The sequence below is a fragment of the Dermacentor variabilis genome, chromosome 4, assembly GCF_050947875.1.
Source record: "Dermacentor variabilis isolate Ectoservices chromosome 4, ASM5094787v1, whole genome shotgun sequence".
Lineage (NCBI taxonomy): Eukaryota > Metazoa > Arthropoda > Arachnida > Ixodida > Ixodidae > Dermacentor > Dermacentor variabilis.
The window spans coordinates 164,732,450-164,747,833 of NC_134571.1; the positions used below are offsets into that span (position 1 = coordinate 164,732,450).

Genomic DNA, 15,384 nt, shown 5'->3' on the forward strand with positions numbered 1-15,384 from the left:
TACTACTGACCGAATGCTGAACATAGAGGTGGTCGATTAACCTGTGAGGACGAAAGATCAGTTATAGAGTACAAGTATTTTCATAAACCCAAAAATAAAATTGCTTTAAAATTATTTATGCTTACCAATTCACAGGCAAAATTTTCAGCTGCAGAAGCACTGGCCGCACAGTACGACGTCTTTTTTGCATCATATCGGCCATACTAGGATAATAAATGTTAGCGTCTTCTTGCCTGCGTTAAAAGCTACCGCATAACTGTTTTAAAACTTGCGCAGTGAAATGGTATACCCTACATTCTTTCTCGCCATGCGTGCTGCATCCGATGTCAGCTGAGTAATTGTTTGGGGACATCGTCCTTCTAGATCTTTGTCTCTTCCCGTTCTCCGCATCCACGATCGCAACTGAATCCTACGACGCCCTCTGGCGTAATACGCGCTTCAAGGCTGCAAACATTGAGCATTACGTCATCTCAGGTGTGGCTTAATCTTCCGTAGAAAACACCTAGTGGCTCCGCTGGTCGCAGGCCACTGCCTTTTTACTGCGTGAGCTATATTTCTTTTGTGTATGGGCTTATTTTAATGAAGTTAGCAGTTTCAGTGCATCGTTCCGTGGTGATTTGCCAGGATGGAAGATGTACTTCGGCTTCGCCCAACACTACCTGGGAGGCCTGAACACTTCCACATTTAGTTGTACAGACCAAGCTGCTGCCTGTATAAGAGCAGAGGCGCTCCGTGTAACATATGGCAACACAGTGGTGTACTCGTACCATTCGCAATGTTTGTGTTACGTGCCACAATGAGATGCGACGGAAAGACGAACCGTGCATCTCACGGGTTGTGTCAGCGATGCGACCTCTAGATCAAAGTTCACCTGTGCAGAAGCTGGGCTGAAGAAACCAGAGACATTCGCCTCCGTAACATGAACCACGCGGGTCAAGAAGCGACCTAGAAGCAGTCTGAAAGCATTGACTATAGATGACTCCGTGTTTCATATACACTTTTGCTATGACAATATCTTTCTAAGCCAACTATCTTACTTTTTTTTTCTGGCACCTACTTCGGCGGCGGCGCCAAGCTAACCGGCAGAATGCGTGTAGGATTAGTATTATCAAAAAAGCCATCAGCTGAGAACGCAAATCAGCATACAATCTTAGGTGCGAGGCCGCTGTATTTTTCCTTTTCCCCGGAGAAGCGCGCGGCACAGTGAAGCGGACTTGCGGGCCGCCGCTAATTGGGCAAGGTGGACGCTCGACAATTATTTTTCTCACCTAAAACAAGAAGTACTCCCATTGAACAGAATGAAAAATAGTATGAAAGCTATTCTGTACGTCCTTCCAAATGTATTGAACCATGTATTTTAATTGCAGCGCATCGCCAATCTATATATGCCTGTACGCGAGCCGTTTCATTTTCTTTTTTGTGTTTGCGCCTCATTCAGTTTGAAACTACTCGCCCATTTTGTTCACTACTTTTTTCAAGGACTTTACTGCCAACCATCCAGTCAGTCTCTTAAGCTGTGCACACAAAACTTCTGGAATTTTCTAAAAGTTGGTAGACTGCGCAAAATCACGGTATTGTTCCACCACAATCACACTGTGGGAAAAAGTAGCGGCCACCAATACGCGGGATTAAGTAGGCGCAATTCCTGTTATTGCGGCGAGCGGAGTTGCAAGGTCCTCTGTGTAGTTTTGTATATTTGTGGCTTTTTTTTCGCAGTGTAGGTTTCACCCACCACCGCAACATTCGTATCGCTGTAAGAGGCACCAAAAATGTTTTTCTTGCAAAAGTAGTTCACGAGAACAAATAAAGTAGTAAAATGATTCACCACGATTTTTTGAATGGAATCGGAAATGTTCGAGTGCAATGTTTGGGACCTTTGGTTTGGAATGGCAAAGTACTTAAGCTAAATTTGATCTGCCATAAGATAACTGTATGTTTTCACCAGCCTCTTCTCCTTTGCAGGAACCAGGCTGCCAACAAAAGCGCACACAACTGTTTCTTCAAGTGTGCTGTATGTGATGCGCTTGCATTGTTGTACGAGCGAAGAGCTTCAGCCTATATGTCCTGATTCACTGCAGAGCTTGTTGCACTAATCTGGCTGATACCTTTACCTGTTTTCCGACACCCTAACAGCTCAAACATCACGAACAAATGAATTTTGATTGCACGTATTTGCCTTGACCTTGTAACTGACACCATTTTATTTCTTGTCCAAATTTCCCTTTTTCATCCATATTTATTGAAACTGTACATGCCCTTAATAGATTCTGCTAAATGTGAGGGTCCAATCTGTAAAACAATAAATTACCGTTATTCTAGGGTTTTTCTGTTCTGATAAGATTACCGAAACGCCGTGCACTCGGATCCTACAAACACAGGCAGTAGTGCTAGTGACGAAGTTTTTCTATGCAGCATATAAAACCATGCGTGTTCTAGACCGTACCGGCTCGGGTGTAAGCTCCCGACGTTATGCAGCAGTAAATGTTTGCAGGAAATATTCTATTTCTTCTCTGGTTGTAGCTTCAGCTTAGATGACTTATGAAGGTTGGAACAATGAGTTTATTTCGTTTAATGCAGATGGCTGTTCGCTTCTATGGGGCTTGCAGATGTTCAGCATAGGACCAAGCAAGAAAATGCAGTGTAGCACCTTGTCTACTCGTATCCCACTAAAGGTCAAACGATGATGCAAACTGCCACATGGGTGATGCTGAGAAATACAGTAAAAAGTGCATTACTATAATTATTCCAAAAAACTGAGAGCAACTAAGAAAAGTATGAGCTTCATAATTTACATACACTTGTTCATGCTAAAGTAACTTCAGGATACTACGGAAACTTAAAGTTCTGACTAGAAATTCTACCAAATGACTGCATTGCAAATTGTGGGCCTTAAAAAAGCTCAGGTTCTCTACAGTTACACATTATGGGCAACAGATGACTTCACATATCATATTGATGACCATGCTCTCCAAAACAAGAATTTGATATATCTGTCGAAGAAGAATAAAAGCTGAACGCTTTTTTTTTCGCAATTACAGAGCGGTTTCATGTTTGTGGTTCTGGAAAACATGGCGTTCATTTCGCCATTTTTTTTCAATGTGGCGAGAAGTCAACGTGATATAATTAAACGTATATGAAAACAGACACAGACTAATTACCAGCCAGATCAGTTAAGTTATCATACAGATGCTAGGTTTTCTTTTTCAGGGAAGCGAGATGGTTCAACTCCAAAAGTCAGGGACACTAATTAACGATACATTCAGATCTGCCACAAACGCTATTTTGCAGCACAGGAGAAAATTTTTTTCATCAGCCACTCTTTACAAGGCTGACATCATGCAAAAGAATGACAAAAATTTTATGTAGATGACGCTCGTGTTTAAGGTTTTCAAGCAATCGGAACCAAGAAGTACAGCGCAACTAAAGAATGCGACGGTTGCTTGAACTTGAAAACAAAGTTAACAAAACGTGCTTCCAGAGGCTGTCACACAGCGAATTCAAAATACGCAAGACAAAAAAAAACTATAAAAGTGGTAATCAACTGCTGACCACTGAATTTTCAGAAGATTGAGACTTTGCGTAGCGTATACGTAAATTGAGGATAGCACAAGAAACGCCTGCATTAGTGCTTACTCATTGACTAGATGCTACAAATTCAACAAACCGAATAGCACCCTCGGCTTCTAAAGCTAGTTACAGGAAACAGAAACGCTTGTTTTCATTAGCTGTATGATCTATAAGAGCTCTACCATGTGCATTCTGCCGCACGTGTATAATAATTGCTTCTCCTCTAAGAAAATATTTATTATGGGATGATTGGAAACAGGCGCATGCGGTATCTTGTGCATTTCTGTTTAGTTGTCAAGCTGCAATTTGCAAAAAAAAGGGGGCGCACAGACTTGTGCTGCCTTGAATAGTATGCTTCCGATACGCTATTGCCTTCAGTGCGAGTGGTTTAAATAGAAGCAGTCATACTTGCACTCATCGGGTACGTTCTACCGACAGCGCGGAGGCAACTTCACAAGAGAACGCATCGGCATAATGTGCTTCGATGCAAAAATAACTCCGCTCCCACAATTTCTGCCCTGCTGTTGCGCGTTTAAATCACAAACTTCTCAGTAGTACTCTGTCTTGAAGCTGCACAAAGTGCCAAATCGGCCCTTCCATCTTTTGTCTTATTCGAAGTCAGTCCGGCTTGGTCACAATACAGACACCATTTCCAATGATAACCACGATCACCATCCGGAACGTGAATAGCAATTGAAACAAAAACACTACTGAAAAAAAAAACGCGGCAGAAATGCGGTTGCAAAGAAAATTTTAAAAAAGACAGCAGGAGACAAAGTAATCGCAAATTTCTTTCGCTGCCATACGCCATGCTCTTCCTCCATCGCCATAGGTCGGCGACGGAGAAAGACGAACATTCTGTCTCGGTGACTAAAAGTTAGAAAGTCGCAATAGAAATGTTCTGTAGCATTCATTGCTCTGAGGTCGCAACAACAGCTTTCTATTGTGACGGCGATTCTGACATTTCAACGGGAAGTTTGTATAGCCACGACAGACACTCTGTCGCGGAGTTAGAAATGTGCCACTTTCTATCGCAACAAGTTCAGACCTCTTACATAGGGGTGTACATTGTACTTCTTTGCTATGCGGCTCTCAATAGTGCGTTCCCTGAATCGGGCAATGTTGATAGCACCGACACTGGAAATAAAATCAAAGTAGACAATTGTCGTAATTGTGCGGCGACGACGAGGCACGAGCATATCCCTACAGGCTTCTTCAAAATCGGCCGCTGATTGAAATGTACGCATCTATGGCAACGGCTCCGTCTCCATTTTGATTTATTTTGTAAGATCTGATACACAGGCTTCTGCACTTGCACGTACTGTTCTGCTCACACAATAGTTAATTTCCCAAAAATTTACGTAAGCTACGTTTTTGTAAGCTACGTTTCCGCCTACGTTTACGTAAGCGTAAACGTAGGCGGAAAATATGTTTTGGGTTGTTCTACAGAGTTGTGTGATAATCTGTCTCACGTGGGTACAGATGAAACACTCGAGCTACCTACGCTACCTACAGGCGCTAGCTGTTCTGGCATAGGCGCTACTGTGAAAAACCAGTAGGCTGTCGAAATGAGCAGTTATCCAAGAATGTTTTTGTAGCTATGCTGCACTGAACCCAAAAGTTATATGCGCGCTTAAAGGTACAAATAGCGAGAGATAGCTGTCAGAATTTGCTCTAACAACCCTTATAGCGCCCCCGGTCATTGTTGTTATTTCCTGAATTCCTTAACTGGTATGAATATTGTAACGGAAAATCGATGTTAAGAACTTTACGGAGTATTTCTCGATGTTAACAACACTTTTGCTCTTTTATAGAGGCACCAGTCGATGTGGCGGAGTGAAAGCCCACCTTGGCTCTCAACATGCAAATGTAAACACCAACGCGGACAGAGATGCTTCCTATAGACATGGTCAAAGTGTACAAGTTTACCGATGTTCAGCGTGGTGGAGTGGTAAAATATTGGGTCAGAAGCGTTAGGTCGAAACTTGGAATCCCCGGCTGAGGTTTACGATTATATTACTTTCCATTTTTAGTTTTTTTACACTAACAAGATTACGTAGTCCTAAATAGCTCTCTATTGATTTTTTAATTAAATATTGCTCATGAACATCAGACTACAAACAAAAGACAACAGAACGTCCCAATATACGACAGACTGATATTTACTGTTGTGTTTTTTAACTGGGATTTATTTTATACCATCATGCTACCGTAGGCGGGGGGAGGGGGCATGGACGAAAAATTAATTTTTCATAAAATTTTCGTCCACCTTGCGAAATTATTGTTTATCCTATTAGGTGTACTGATAAATCAGGCTGCTTGTTTTGCTGTTTCACATACAAGCTGCGTGGCATATTTGGGTCTTCTCGCACACCACGAACAATTGTTTCACCCGTAATTATCCCGTCACATTGCAGAAGCGACATTCAGCATATTCATGGTGAAATATCAAGTTTTGGGGATTTTTTATTACAATAGCAATTACATGGACACTGCAGATCAATTTTTGCCGTCGTCATCGCTGTAGGCGTCGGTTTCGCCGTGAGGTACCCTATGACTGAAAGCGTGTGAGGTTGAGCCTGCGAACGCGGTTCAATCTCGCGTCCGCGGGCGAGGAACACGGCTCAATGTTTGCCCGGATGCGTGCCCGGATGTGTAGTCGCGCGAGGGAGGTGGGGCGTTCTTTTACGGCGGTTGCTAGGGTGCTTCGATGTCCTGGTCGCCCGCCGCTCCGTACAGAGCGGAGAGAACGGCGGGGTCTACTACGGCGTTGGTCACGCGAGTGGCGGACGCTGCAGTGGACGTATTTGGCGGACGCCGTAGGGACGGATAGCCGGTCCCCGTGTGTCTTGAAAGCAATCTACGACATGGCCAAAGAGCGCGCCCGCGTGGGCCTCATCTCCAAAGCAATCTGCGGCGTTTGCAGAGTGCACGTAGTACCGGCAGCTTCGTATGCGCTTTGCTTTCGACGTTTCGTTCACTCTGAAGCGAGAGATGCGCGAAGGTCAATTAGATTGCTGCTGCCGTGATCCACTCCAGAATTTTTACAGCAACTTCCCGCGCTCATCGAGGGAGTTGCGCTTAAGGTTACCTGTGAGTGCGTGACGCCGTGCTCGTTATTTTAGTTAAACGCGCTCGCGGGATAGTTGGTTTCAGTCCATGATAGAATGTGTAAGCGTGACTGAACAAGGACGCAGAAAGAAGAAAGAAAGTGTGTTTCTTTCTGTGTCCTCACTGAGTCACGCTTACACATTCTATCGTTGTTAGTGTAGTTAGTAAGCGAATGTTCACAAGTTTATACGGCTGACAAAACTAGTATCATTACTTCCTACAGCTATCTACTAATTTGCTACTGTAATCGGTGGTTCGCCTTCCGGGCGGAACTGCGAACATTTTAGCCCTTACTCTTAAGAGGTCCGTGTGTGCGCAGGCTATACAGTACACTACCCCGTACTTCACTGCTTCTTATATCCTCAGTTTCACTCAGGTTGTATCCCTACAAGTTGTTGAGCGTGTACAAAACCGCAGATCTCGATATAAATGGCAAACTCTTGTCCTTGTTCAAACAAAACTTGCATAACTGCTTGCCAAATCCGACATGCTATTCAATGGTTCTAACCTTCTTTTGTCGCACTACATGTCCCCAACAGTACCCATCATACACATTGTTTGCCTAGGTACCTTAATATTCTCAATGCAAAAAAAAAAAACTTTTGCGGAACTAATCCGAAGGGGCGTACTGATTATCCACCTTTACATGTTTGAAAATGTTTAGTATTTAATTATTCGACTTGCTCTAGCTGATCAGTGTTGTAGCTGTTTCTTTATATATTTATAGAAATACTTGTATTATTAGCCTACTGATTCTAGTATGTATCAGTAGAAGTGTCTCGTTACACCCGTGCTTTATATTGTATTGACGTCACTTGTGTTTTGACCTATGAAAGTAAGTCGGTTTCAGGGACTTTTAAACCGTTGTATTAAAAATTTGTTAATGTTGGCGTTCTCTATTTTTCTGTGTACAATGCATTCGTCCTAGTGGCAAAGAGCATTTTTTTTCAGCGTCCGCTCGTTGTGATGATAGAAGTGTACCACGAAGAGAAATAAACTCGTATTTGAATATGTGCTTGTAAGTAGGCCTTAGATTACGTCAACACATGTTTTGGCAACGTAAGTAGTGTGATAACGAAACGTTGTAACGTGCATTGTCCACTGCAATGCTATCGCGCGATTTCATATGCGCAATCATGCCCGCACTAACATCGAATTACACAACTATTTCAGACTCCACACAAACTTCTGGGATGACGCCGCCTGGAGTGGTGCCTTTGGGCAGCACACTTGTGCCTCAAACAGCTGTTGCGGCAGCACCGAAGCCAGTGGTTGCGACACCACGGACACCAGCGGTTGCGGCACCACCGAAGCCAGTGCTTGCGACAACACCGAAGCCAGTGCTTGCGACAACGCCGAAGCCAGCAGCTGCGGCACGACGGACATCAGTGGTTGCAACAACACCGAAGCCAGCAGCTGCGGCACCACCGACACCAGTGGCTGCGACAACACCGAAGCCAGCAGCTGCGGCACCCCCGACACCAGTGGCTGCGACAACACCGAAGCCAGCAGCTGCGGCACCACGGACACCAGTGGTTGCAACAACACCGAAGACTGCAGCTGCGGCACCACCGACACCAGCGGTTGCGACAACACCGAAGCCAGTGCTTGCGACAACACCGAAGCCAGTGCTTGCGACAACACCGAAGCCATCAGCTGCGGCACCACCGACACCAGCGGTTGTGATGCCACCCACCCCAGCTAGGAAACCACCGACACCGATGAGGGCGCCATCGACAACTACTGTACTCCCCAAACCACCCATTGCCGGCCAAACAACGAGACCAGCCCCGACAACTCGTAAGTTTATTTGCCAAAATTATCCTAGGCAGAAATCCTTCTTTAGCATTGCAGCGCATTTCGAAGAGCACTACAGTGGGGAACGTTCACAAAATTGAATTGTTCGCAGAGATGCTAAAACATTAAGGCCGAAGGGTACTAAACTACTTGTACTGACACACATACGTCGCACCCGCACCCTCCAAGTCACGCAAGCGTTGGTGCTCCAAGGATGAGCGCTGTGTGAATTGGTGCTGCGTACATTCAGCGCTGCATAGTGGCATTGTCTAACAATGCGTGTGTTTTTACGTCGTTGTTGTGCAAAGTGCTAGGAGGAACATCGCGTGGCTATTCCGCGTAATGCAGAGGCTGCGGCACCTACCATCGACAAGTATTTTTTCCTCGACTTTTGTTCTTTACCTTGCAATTTTTTTTACATTTTCGTTAGGAACAATAAACAAGTTATCCAATGTTTTCGATGACAGCATTGCCCATTGCTTTAGATGGTTCTGACCAACATGAAGTTCGGCCCTCTTTACCCCTTCTCATTCATTGCATAGCAAGGGTGAACACTGGTCCTATAACTTCGCACACAAATGCTAATCAGCCGGCTGCGTGCCCCTAAAATGTTCGTAGGCTCAGTGGCGTCATGGTCAAAAGGATATTGCACATACACCACGATGGTCATGGGTGGCGCTCACCAACGCTCCCTTGGTTAGGCATTGTGCACATATGTGTATACTATTAGTGTGGGATCATTTGATATTTTCGAAAAATAAATTGAGTATTGTCCGATTGAATTTAGTCCTTGAATACTGCCATTATTCGACTAAGTTATGGAATCGAAGATTCGCTATATTAAGATGCGAAAGCTTTTAAAATGCTTTTACATAAAACACAAAATTGTAGGCGAAATTGGATATATTTTATGGTATGCAAAGTGGGTATGGCGTACTATAGAACGATGCGTTGCTCGATCCGCTACACTTATTGGCTAAGTACAATATCTCGCAATAAAATGTATATACCTGTGCATTCCGCACTGGGTATTATTTGACACTATCTGTAGATGAAATAGCAGCGTTCCGTGCTCGAATACAAATAGGAGAACCTTTCATTTGTGCCTACTTTGTAAAGTATAGTGGTACCATCTCGCACAATTTAAGCTATAGAAAACAGCTTTTGTTGTTGTTTTCTTGTCGCTCAGCCGTAATCGCAAGCAAAACACTTGGCAATTCGCTACTGTATAGAAAAACCAAAAAGATTGCCCTAATAAATACGAAATTTATGACCGCGCATTATCCTCAAAGCCTTCACTTTGACAAGAAACAATCTTCTTAGTTGGTCCTACATATAACTTTGCGCTCTTAGTAAACTATTAAGTGCAAAGTGTGGCAGAAACTTTTCATTTTCTGAAAACCAGGTTGGTAAAATTTTCTGAGACACATTATTTGCCATGTATTCGCAAAATATTACATAATCGATACTGCAGTGAATCTACGATATAAGTAACCTTAATTTATCGAAATTCGCGATGTAACGAACTCTTTTTATTTCCCGCTGTTAGGTGTAATATAGACCGCGTATTCTGTTTCGCGATTTAGCGGAGTAAATTTGTGACAAGGTTTGAATTTAGCAAAGTTATCGGCAATTTCAAGCATGTACTAGGGAGCCTGCACGGCTAGTGAATATAGCAAAAGAGCTGAAAATGTCGGCCAACGCAAAATTTATTTTCACTGTCCTCCCGCACGAAAAGTGTGAGTGGCAAAAACGCCATCAAAGCACGCTCGTCGGGACGCGGTCGGCAGGAAGCACCGCTGTGCCGTTCGCCGCGTTGGTGAACAACTTGCGGAGGCCGCGGGGGGCGCTGCAGCTCGCAGCGCATAGTTTGAATTCGGCTGCGATAATATCCATGTACTCGGATGAAATATTGCGTGTTCATGTTAGGAAGTGCTTCCACGGTAGCAGGCGTCTACAAGTTTTTAACGTTGAGTGGCTGTTAGTCATTCTATCAGTAACGCCCACTATGCAGCGCAGGTTAAGGTATTCGGAACCAGAATGCCATATTTAGGGTTGCGTGGTCGCTGAAGTTTGCAAGCAGGCATTCTGCGGGTACCCACAATGCCCGGAATGCATGCCTGCGCACGCATTGCAGTGATCAGCAGTGACTATAATCGGCTTTTGAGGGTTCTCACACATCATGACCTCCAGGTGCTGGAGAAACCCAACCACCGTCTGAATCGCGTATTACCACTGGCAGCGCTTGAGTTGCCTTTGTCACAATGATAATTGACCACAAACTCTTGTCTCACCCATAACATAAACAATTTTGCGACATTCAAAAGCATGGTGATCTCTCCTACTGACTGGGGTCTCCTTGCAAGGCGACTACGGAAATGTGCTTCATCTCTAGTGTGGGAATCAAAGTTGGTAGTCTGGAATAAATGTGCTAGATAGGTCACAGACGGATTGGCGTTGAGGATCTTCAGCACCTAGACAGATGAAACCAGAATATTGTAGTCTATGGCGATTCAAATCCATCTCCTCAAATACCTTGCGTACCTGGTATATGAATGTCAGGCAAGTCTGTACTTGCGCAACAGGTATTCAGTTTGTATACAGGATGTTTCAGCGAACACTTTGACCATATTTGAAGGGTTGCCTGTGGCAGATAGCTCAATTATACCTTATAAGCCTGTCTACTCGAAGCCGCGGACACTATTTGCACAAAAACTGAAATGCAAAATTCACTAATTAACCAAAATTCCCTAATTAACTTCCTAACTAATTATCTTATGACCGATATTGCAATTTACAAATTCTAGCAGTGGACTTCGCAAGGCGGATCCACTTGGAGCGAGTGCTCAGGACGACACCAGTTTCGAGATATAAGTTCCGAACATTGCGGAGAAATGCAGTGGCGTTCCAGTTACTTGTGTGCTTCAGTGCATGAGACGACGTTTTAACAAATTGACTGGAACGCCAATGCATTTGTCCGCAAAGTTCGGGAATTTATATCTCGAAACTGGTGTCAACTTGAAATTTCATTCCAAGTGGATCGGCCTTGTGAACTCCACGGATAGAATTTGTAAACTGCAATAAGGGCCATAGTGTAATTAGTTAAATACTTAATTAGTTAATTTTGAATAATTAGACGATTTTGTATGTGAATTTTTTGTGGAAGTAGTGTTCGCTGCATCGAGTATTTATTTTTATTTTATTTATTTCATACTGCAGACCTATAACAGGTCCAAGCAGGGTGGTTAAACACACAATATTACAATGCATTATTCAATCAAGTAAGGTGGTAAGACACAACAGTAATACAATGAGTCAATCAATTGAAACAGGCAACAACGAGTTATTCCAGTCTGTTATAGTTCGGGGAAAAAAAGAATACTTGAATGCATCCGTCCCTGCAAAATAAGGTGTTAGTGAATTCGGATGTTGGTGTCGAGTAAGCCTAGACGTTGTACTGAGCAGATACGATGCAGGATTAATTGATAAGTCTCCATTAATAAGCATGGTAAGAAATTGAATTCTTAAGTGTTGCCTTCGCTGCTCAAGGACTTCGATGCCATTATCACGCATTATTTGTGAGGGGGAATCATAGCGAGAGAATTTAGAATATATGAATCGTACGGCTTTTTTCTGTACCCTTTCGAGACATTTAATATTTTGTTTAGTAAATGGGTCCCATACAACACATGCATATTCAAGTTTGGGTTTAATTAATGAATAATAAGCAAGCATTTTTACGTTAGGTGGGGAATTTCTAAGCTTATGTCGCAAAAAATATAATTTATGCAAGGCTGAAGAACAGATATTATCAATGTGTAAATTCCATGATAAGTTGTGAGTAATTGTGACACCCAAATACTGCTATTTTGTTACTTCCTGCAAGGGTAACGAACCTAACGTGTAACTAAAGGTTAGTGGAGCTTTCTGACGAGTGAAGCGAAGAAAGACCGTCTTTTCAGCGTTAAGCCGCATTCCCCATGTTTTGCACCAATCAGTAATGCCAGCTAGAGAAGCATTTAAATCAGTTTGATCATTTGTTGAAGTTATTTCCCTAAAAAGCACACAGTCATCAGCAAACAACCTAATTTGCACGCTGGGATGGATTGAAGTAGTAATATCATTTATATAGAGTAAAAAGAGCAGTGGCCCTAGGACACTTCCTTGAGGAACTCCCGAGTTGACCGGAAGACAAACAGACTGTTGCTTATTACTTTCCACGAACTGGCGGCGATTTGTTAGGTAGTTTGTTATCCATGCGATTAATATTTCAGGGAGCTCAAGATGTCTAAGTTTTAGTATTAATTTGCCATGTGGAACTGTATCAAAGGCTTTGCTAAAATCAAGAAATACGGCGTCAATTTGACCATTTTTATCGAGGCATGAGGCGAGTGAATGAATTACGGTGACAAGCTGTGTAACTGTTGAATAGCCTTTTCTAAATCCGTGTTGAAAATTAGACAGTATTGAATGTTTATCTAGAAATTCGTTAATCTGATTGGCAACAATATGTTCAATTAGTTTGCAACATGAGGATGCCAATGATATTGGCCGGTAATTTTCTCACAATTAACACTCGCCTTTCTTGAATACGGGTACAACTCTGGCTACCCTCCAGTCATCCGGTAGTTTTTCAGCAAGCAACGAAGCATGAAATATAATAAGAAGGAACCTTCCAATCGTTTCAGCATAACGTTTCAAAAAGATGTTCGGAAGGTTGTCAGGACCGGAAGAAGATATAGTTTTTAAGTTAACTAGCATCGAAACTAAGCCAGCGTATGAAATAAAATTAGCTTCGGATGGGTGAAATGTTTTGTCTCTAGATGAACTAATGCCAGAGTTAGAAAATACACTATGAAAATAATAACTGAAGTGACTCGCAATTTCCCTGTGATCGGTAATGATTGAACCATCGATGCAGATTTGTGCTCCTGGCTTCTTATTTTCGCTCAAGTAATTCCAGAACTTTTCGGGCTGTTCAACAATAAAGTTTAGTAGTACTAAATTGAAATAGTGTTCCTTCGAGGTGCATACTGCACGCGCAAGGTTTTCTTTCATTTCTCTAACTCGATCAGGTTGTAATCGTGTTTTCTTTAACCTTTTTATCTTGCGGGTCATATGGATAATATCACGTGTCATCCACGGTGTTCGTTTGCGGACTAATTTGTATTTATCAGGCACAAATTTATCAATACAGAACTTACACATGTTCTGAAAACGGTGCCAGAGTGCTGTCATATCACTGTCGTTAAAGTCGGCGAGACATGTTTGCATATGTTCTATTATGGCTGCATCATTTGCGCGTGAGTAGCCCTTGAAGGAACGCTTCACAGGTTTTTCAGATGGGGTGGAAGAGACTATGGATATATGGATACTGACAATGCCTAATAAATACTGCCTAATAAATACCAGCTCATGAACTATAATTGTTATATCTGCCACAGGCAACTTTTAAAGATGTTTGAATGTGTTAGCTGAAACAGCTTGTATATCTGGCAGCATTCGCATTTGCACAGAAATAAGGGTTCCACAAACAACCTTTGCCTGCGCATGCATAGCTCAGTGTTTTTGCACTTGCTATTGCACGGCTCTGCATTTTCATCTTCTCATGACATTGGCTTAAGAAAAGGGGCTTCTGAAAAAAAAAAGACATTGAAAAGCAAGTGTGTCATATATCCACATTCTTGAATATATCATTTTTCATTGATTCAACTTCGATTCCTATACTTTTCTGTCTCCGACGTATGCGGAATGACCCTAAACCATCCCAGATCCCAGCTGCGCTCTCCTGCACGAGCCAGCTTGCCCTTAAGCGCCTATTACTGAATATACCTCGAGGACCCTGTAGGCAGGGTTTTACATGAGAGCTTAACAGCAGCTCTTACATGCGCCTCGTGCATCAAGCGTGCCAAGATAATGAGCACCCCGGCATAGAGCCGCGTTCTCACGTGCGCGAGCTAGGTGTCTTCAGACTGTCTCTTTTTTTCATGAAATTGTGCGGTACATATTTCAATGTCGCTGCATAATATTATCTGCACTTTGTTCATTATAACAAACTCTTGATCTCCTTGTAAGGTAAAGGTGCTCCCACGCAAAAGTAGAATTCTTGGGCTTTGCGTGCTCAAACCACGATTTCACGAATGTTGACCACCAAGGTGTCCTTTACCGTGCCCACCCGCCATGGTTGCTCAGTGGCTATGGTGTTATGCTGCTGAGCACGAGGTCGTGGGATCGAATCCCGGCCACGGCGGCCGCACTTTGATGGGGGAAATGCGAAAACACCCGTGTACTTAGTAGGTGCACGTTAAAGAACCCCAGGTGGTCGAAATTTCCGAGGTCCCCCGCTACGGCGTGCCTCATAATCAGAAAATGGTTTTGATACGTAAGACCCCATACTTTCATTTTTATTTTTTTACCGTGCCCCCGCTGAACAGGACACGGGCGTTTTTGCATTCCGCCCCCGTCTAAATCCGTCCGCCGCTACCGGGACATGATCCCGCGACCTCGTGCTTAGCAGCGCTGCGCCATATCCGCCATCGCGGCGCGTTGTCAGACAGAAGTGAAGGTGTCTTTGGCACATTTAGATACTGGAGTCTGGAAGGAGAAATAAAGCAATGGTGCCACTATGTGTCAGCAATCTGCACTCGGATCGCAAACGACGGGGAGATCCTAGCCTAGCTGGCAAGGGAATAGGCCAGTCCGCACCAAGCCTAAGCGGTGTAGCGGCCGCGGCCTTGGTTGACAGGCTCGCCGGAAGGAGGCTGCGGAAGGGGCGTTTTTTACTGGCCTGCATTGGTCACGTGGAGTTGGGCGCGTGCCGACGCTCAAAGCCAAAACCGACAGGTACTGTACTGCTTAGTCTTCGATAAGCCTCAGCTGCTTGGCACCGCTACCGTCAAGCATATTAAA

General features: G+C 43.6%; 1 protein-coding gene across 1 annotated transcript in view; it reads left to right on the forward strand.

Moving 5' to 3' along the window:
* Positions 1-15,384, forward strand: part of LOC142578042 (uncharacterized) — a 172,915-nt gene that overhangs the window by 37,601 nt on the left and 119,930 nt on the right. The window contains exon 3 of the mRNA XM_075687461.1: positions 7,852-8,478. Within this exon, the coding sequence (XP_075543576.1) occupies positions 7,852-8,478 (627 nt within the window). The remainder of the gene's footprint in view (positions 1-7,851; positions 8,479-15,384) is intronic.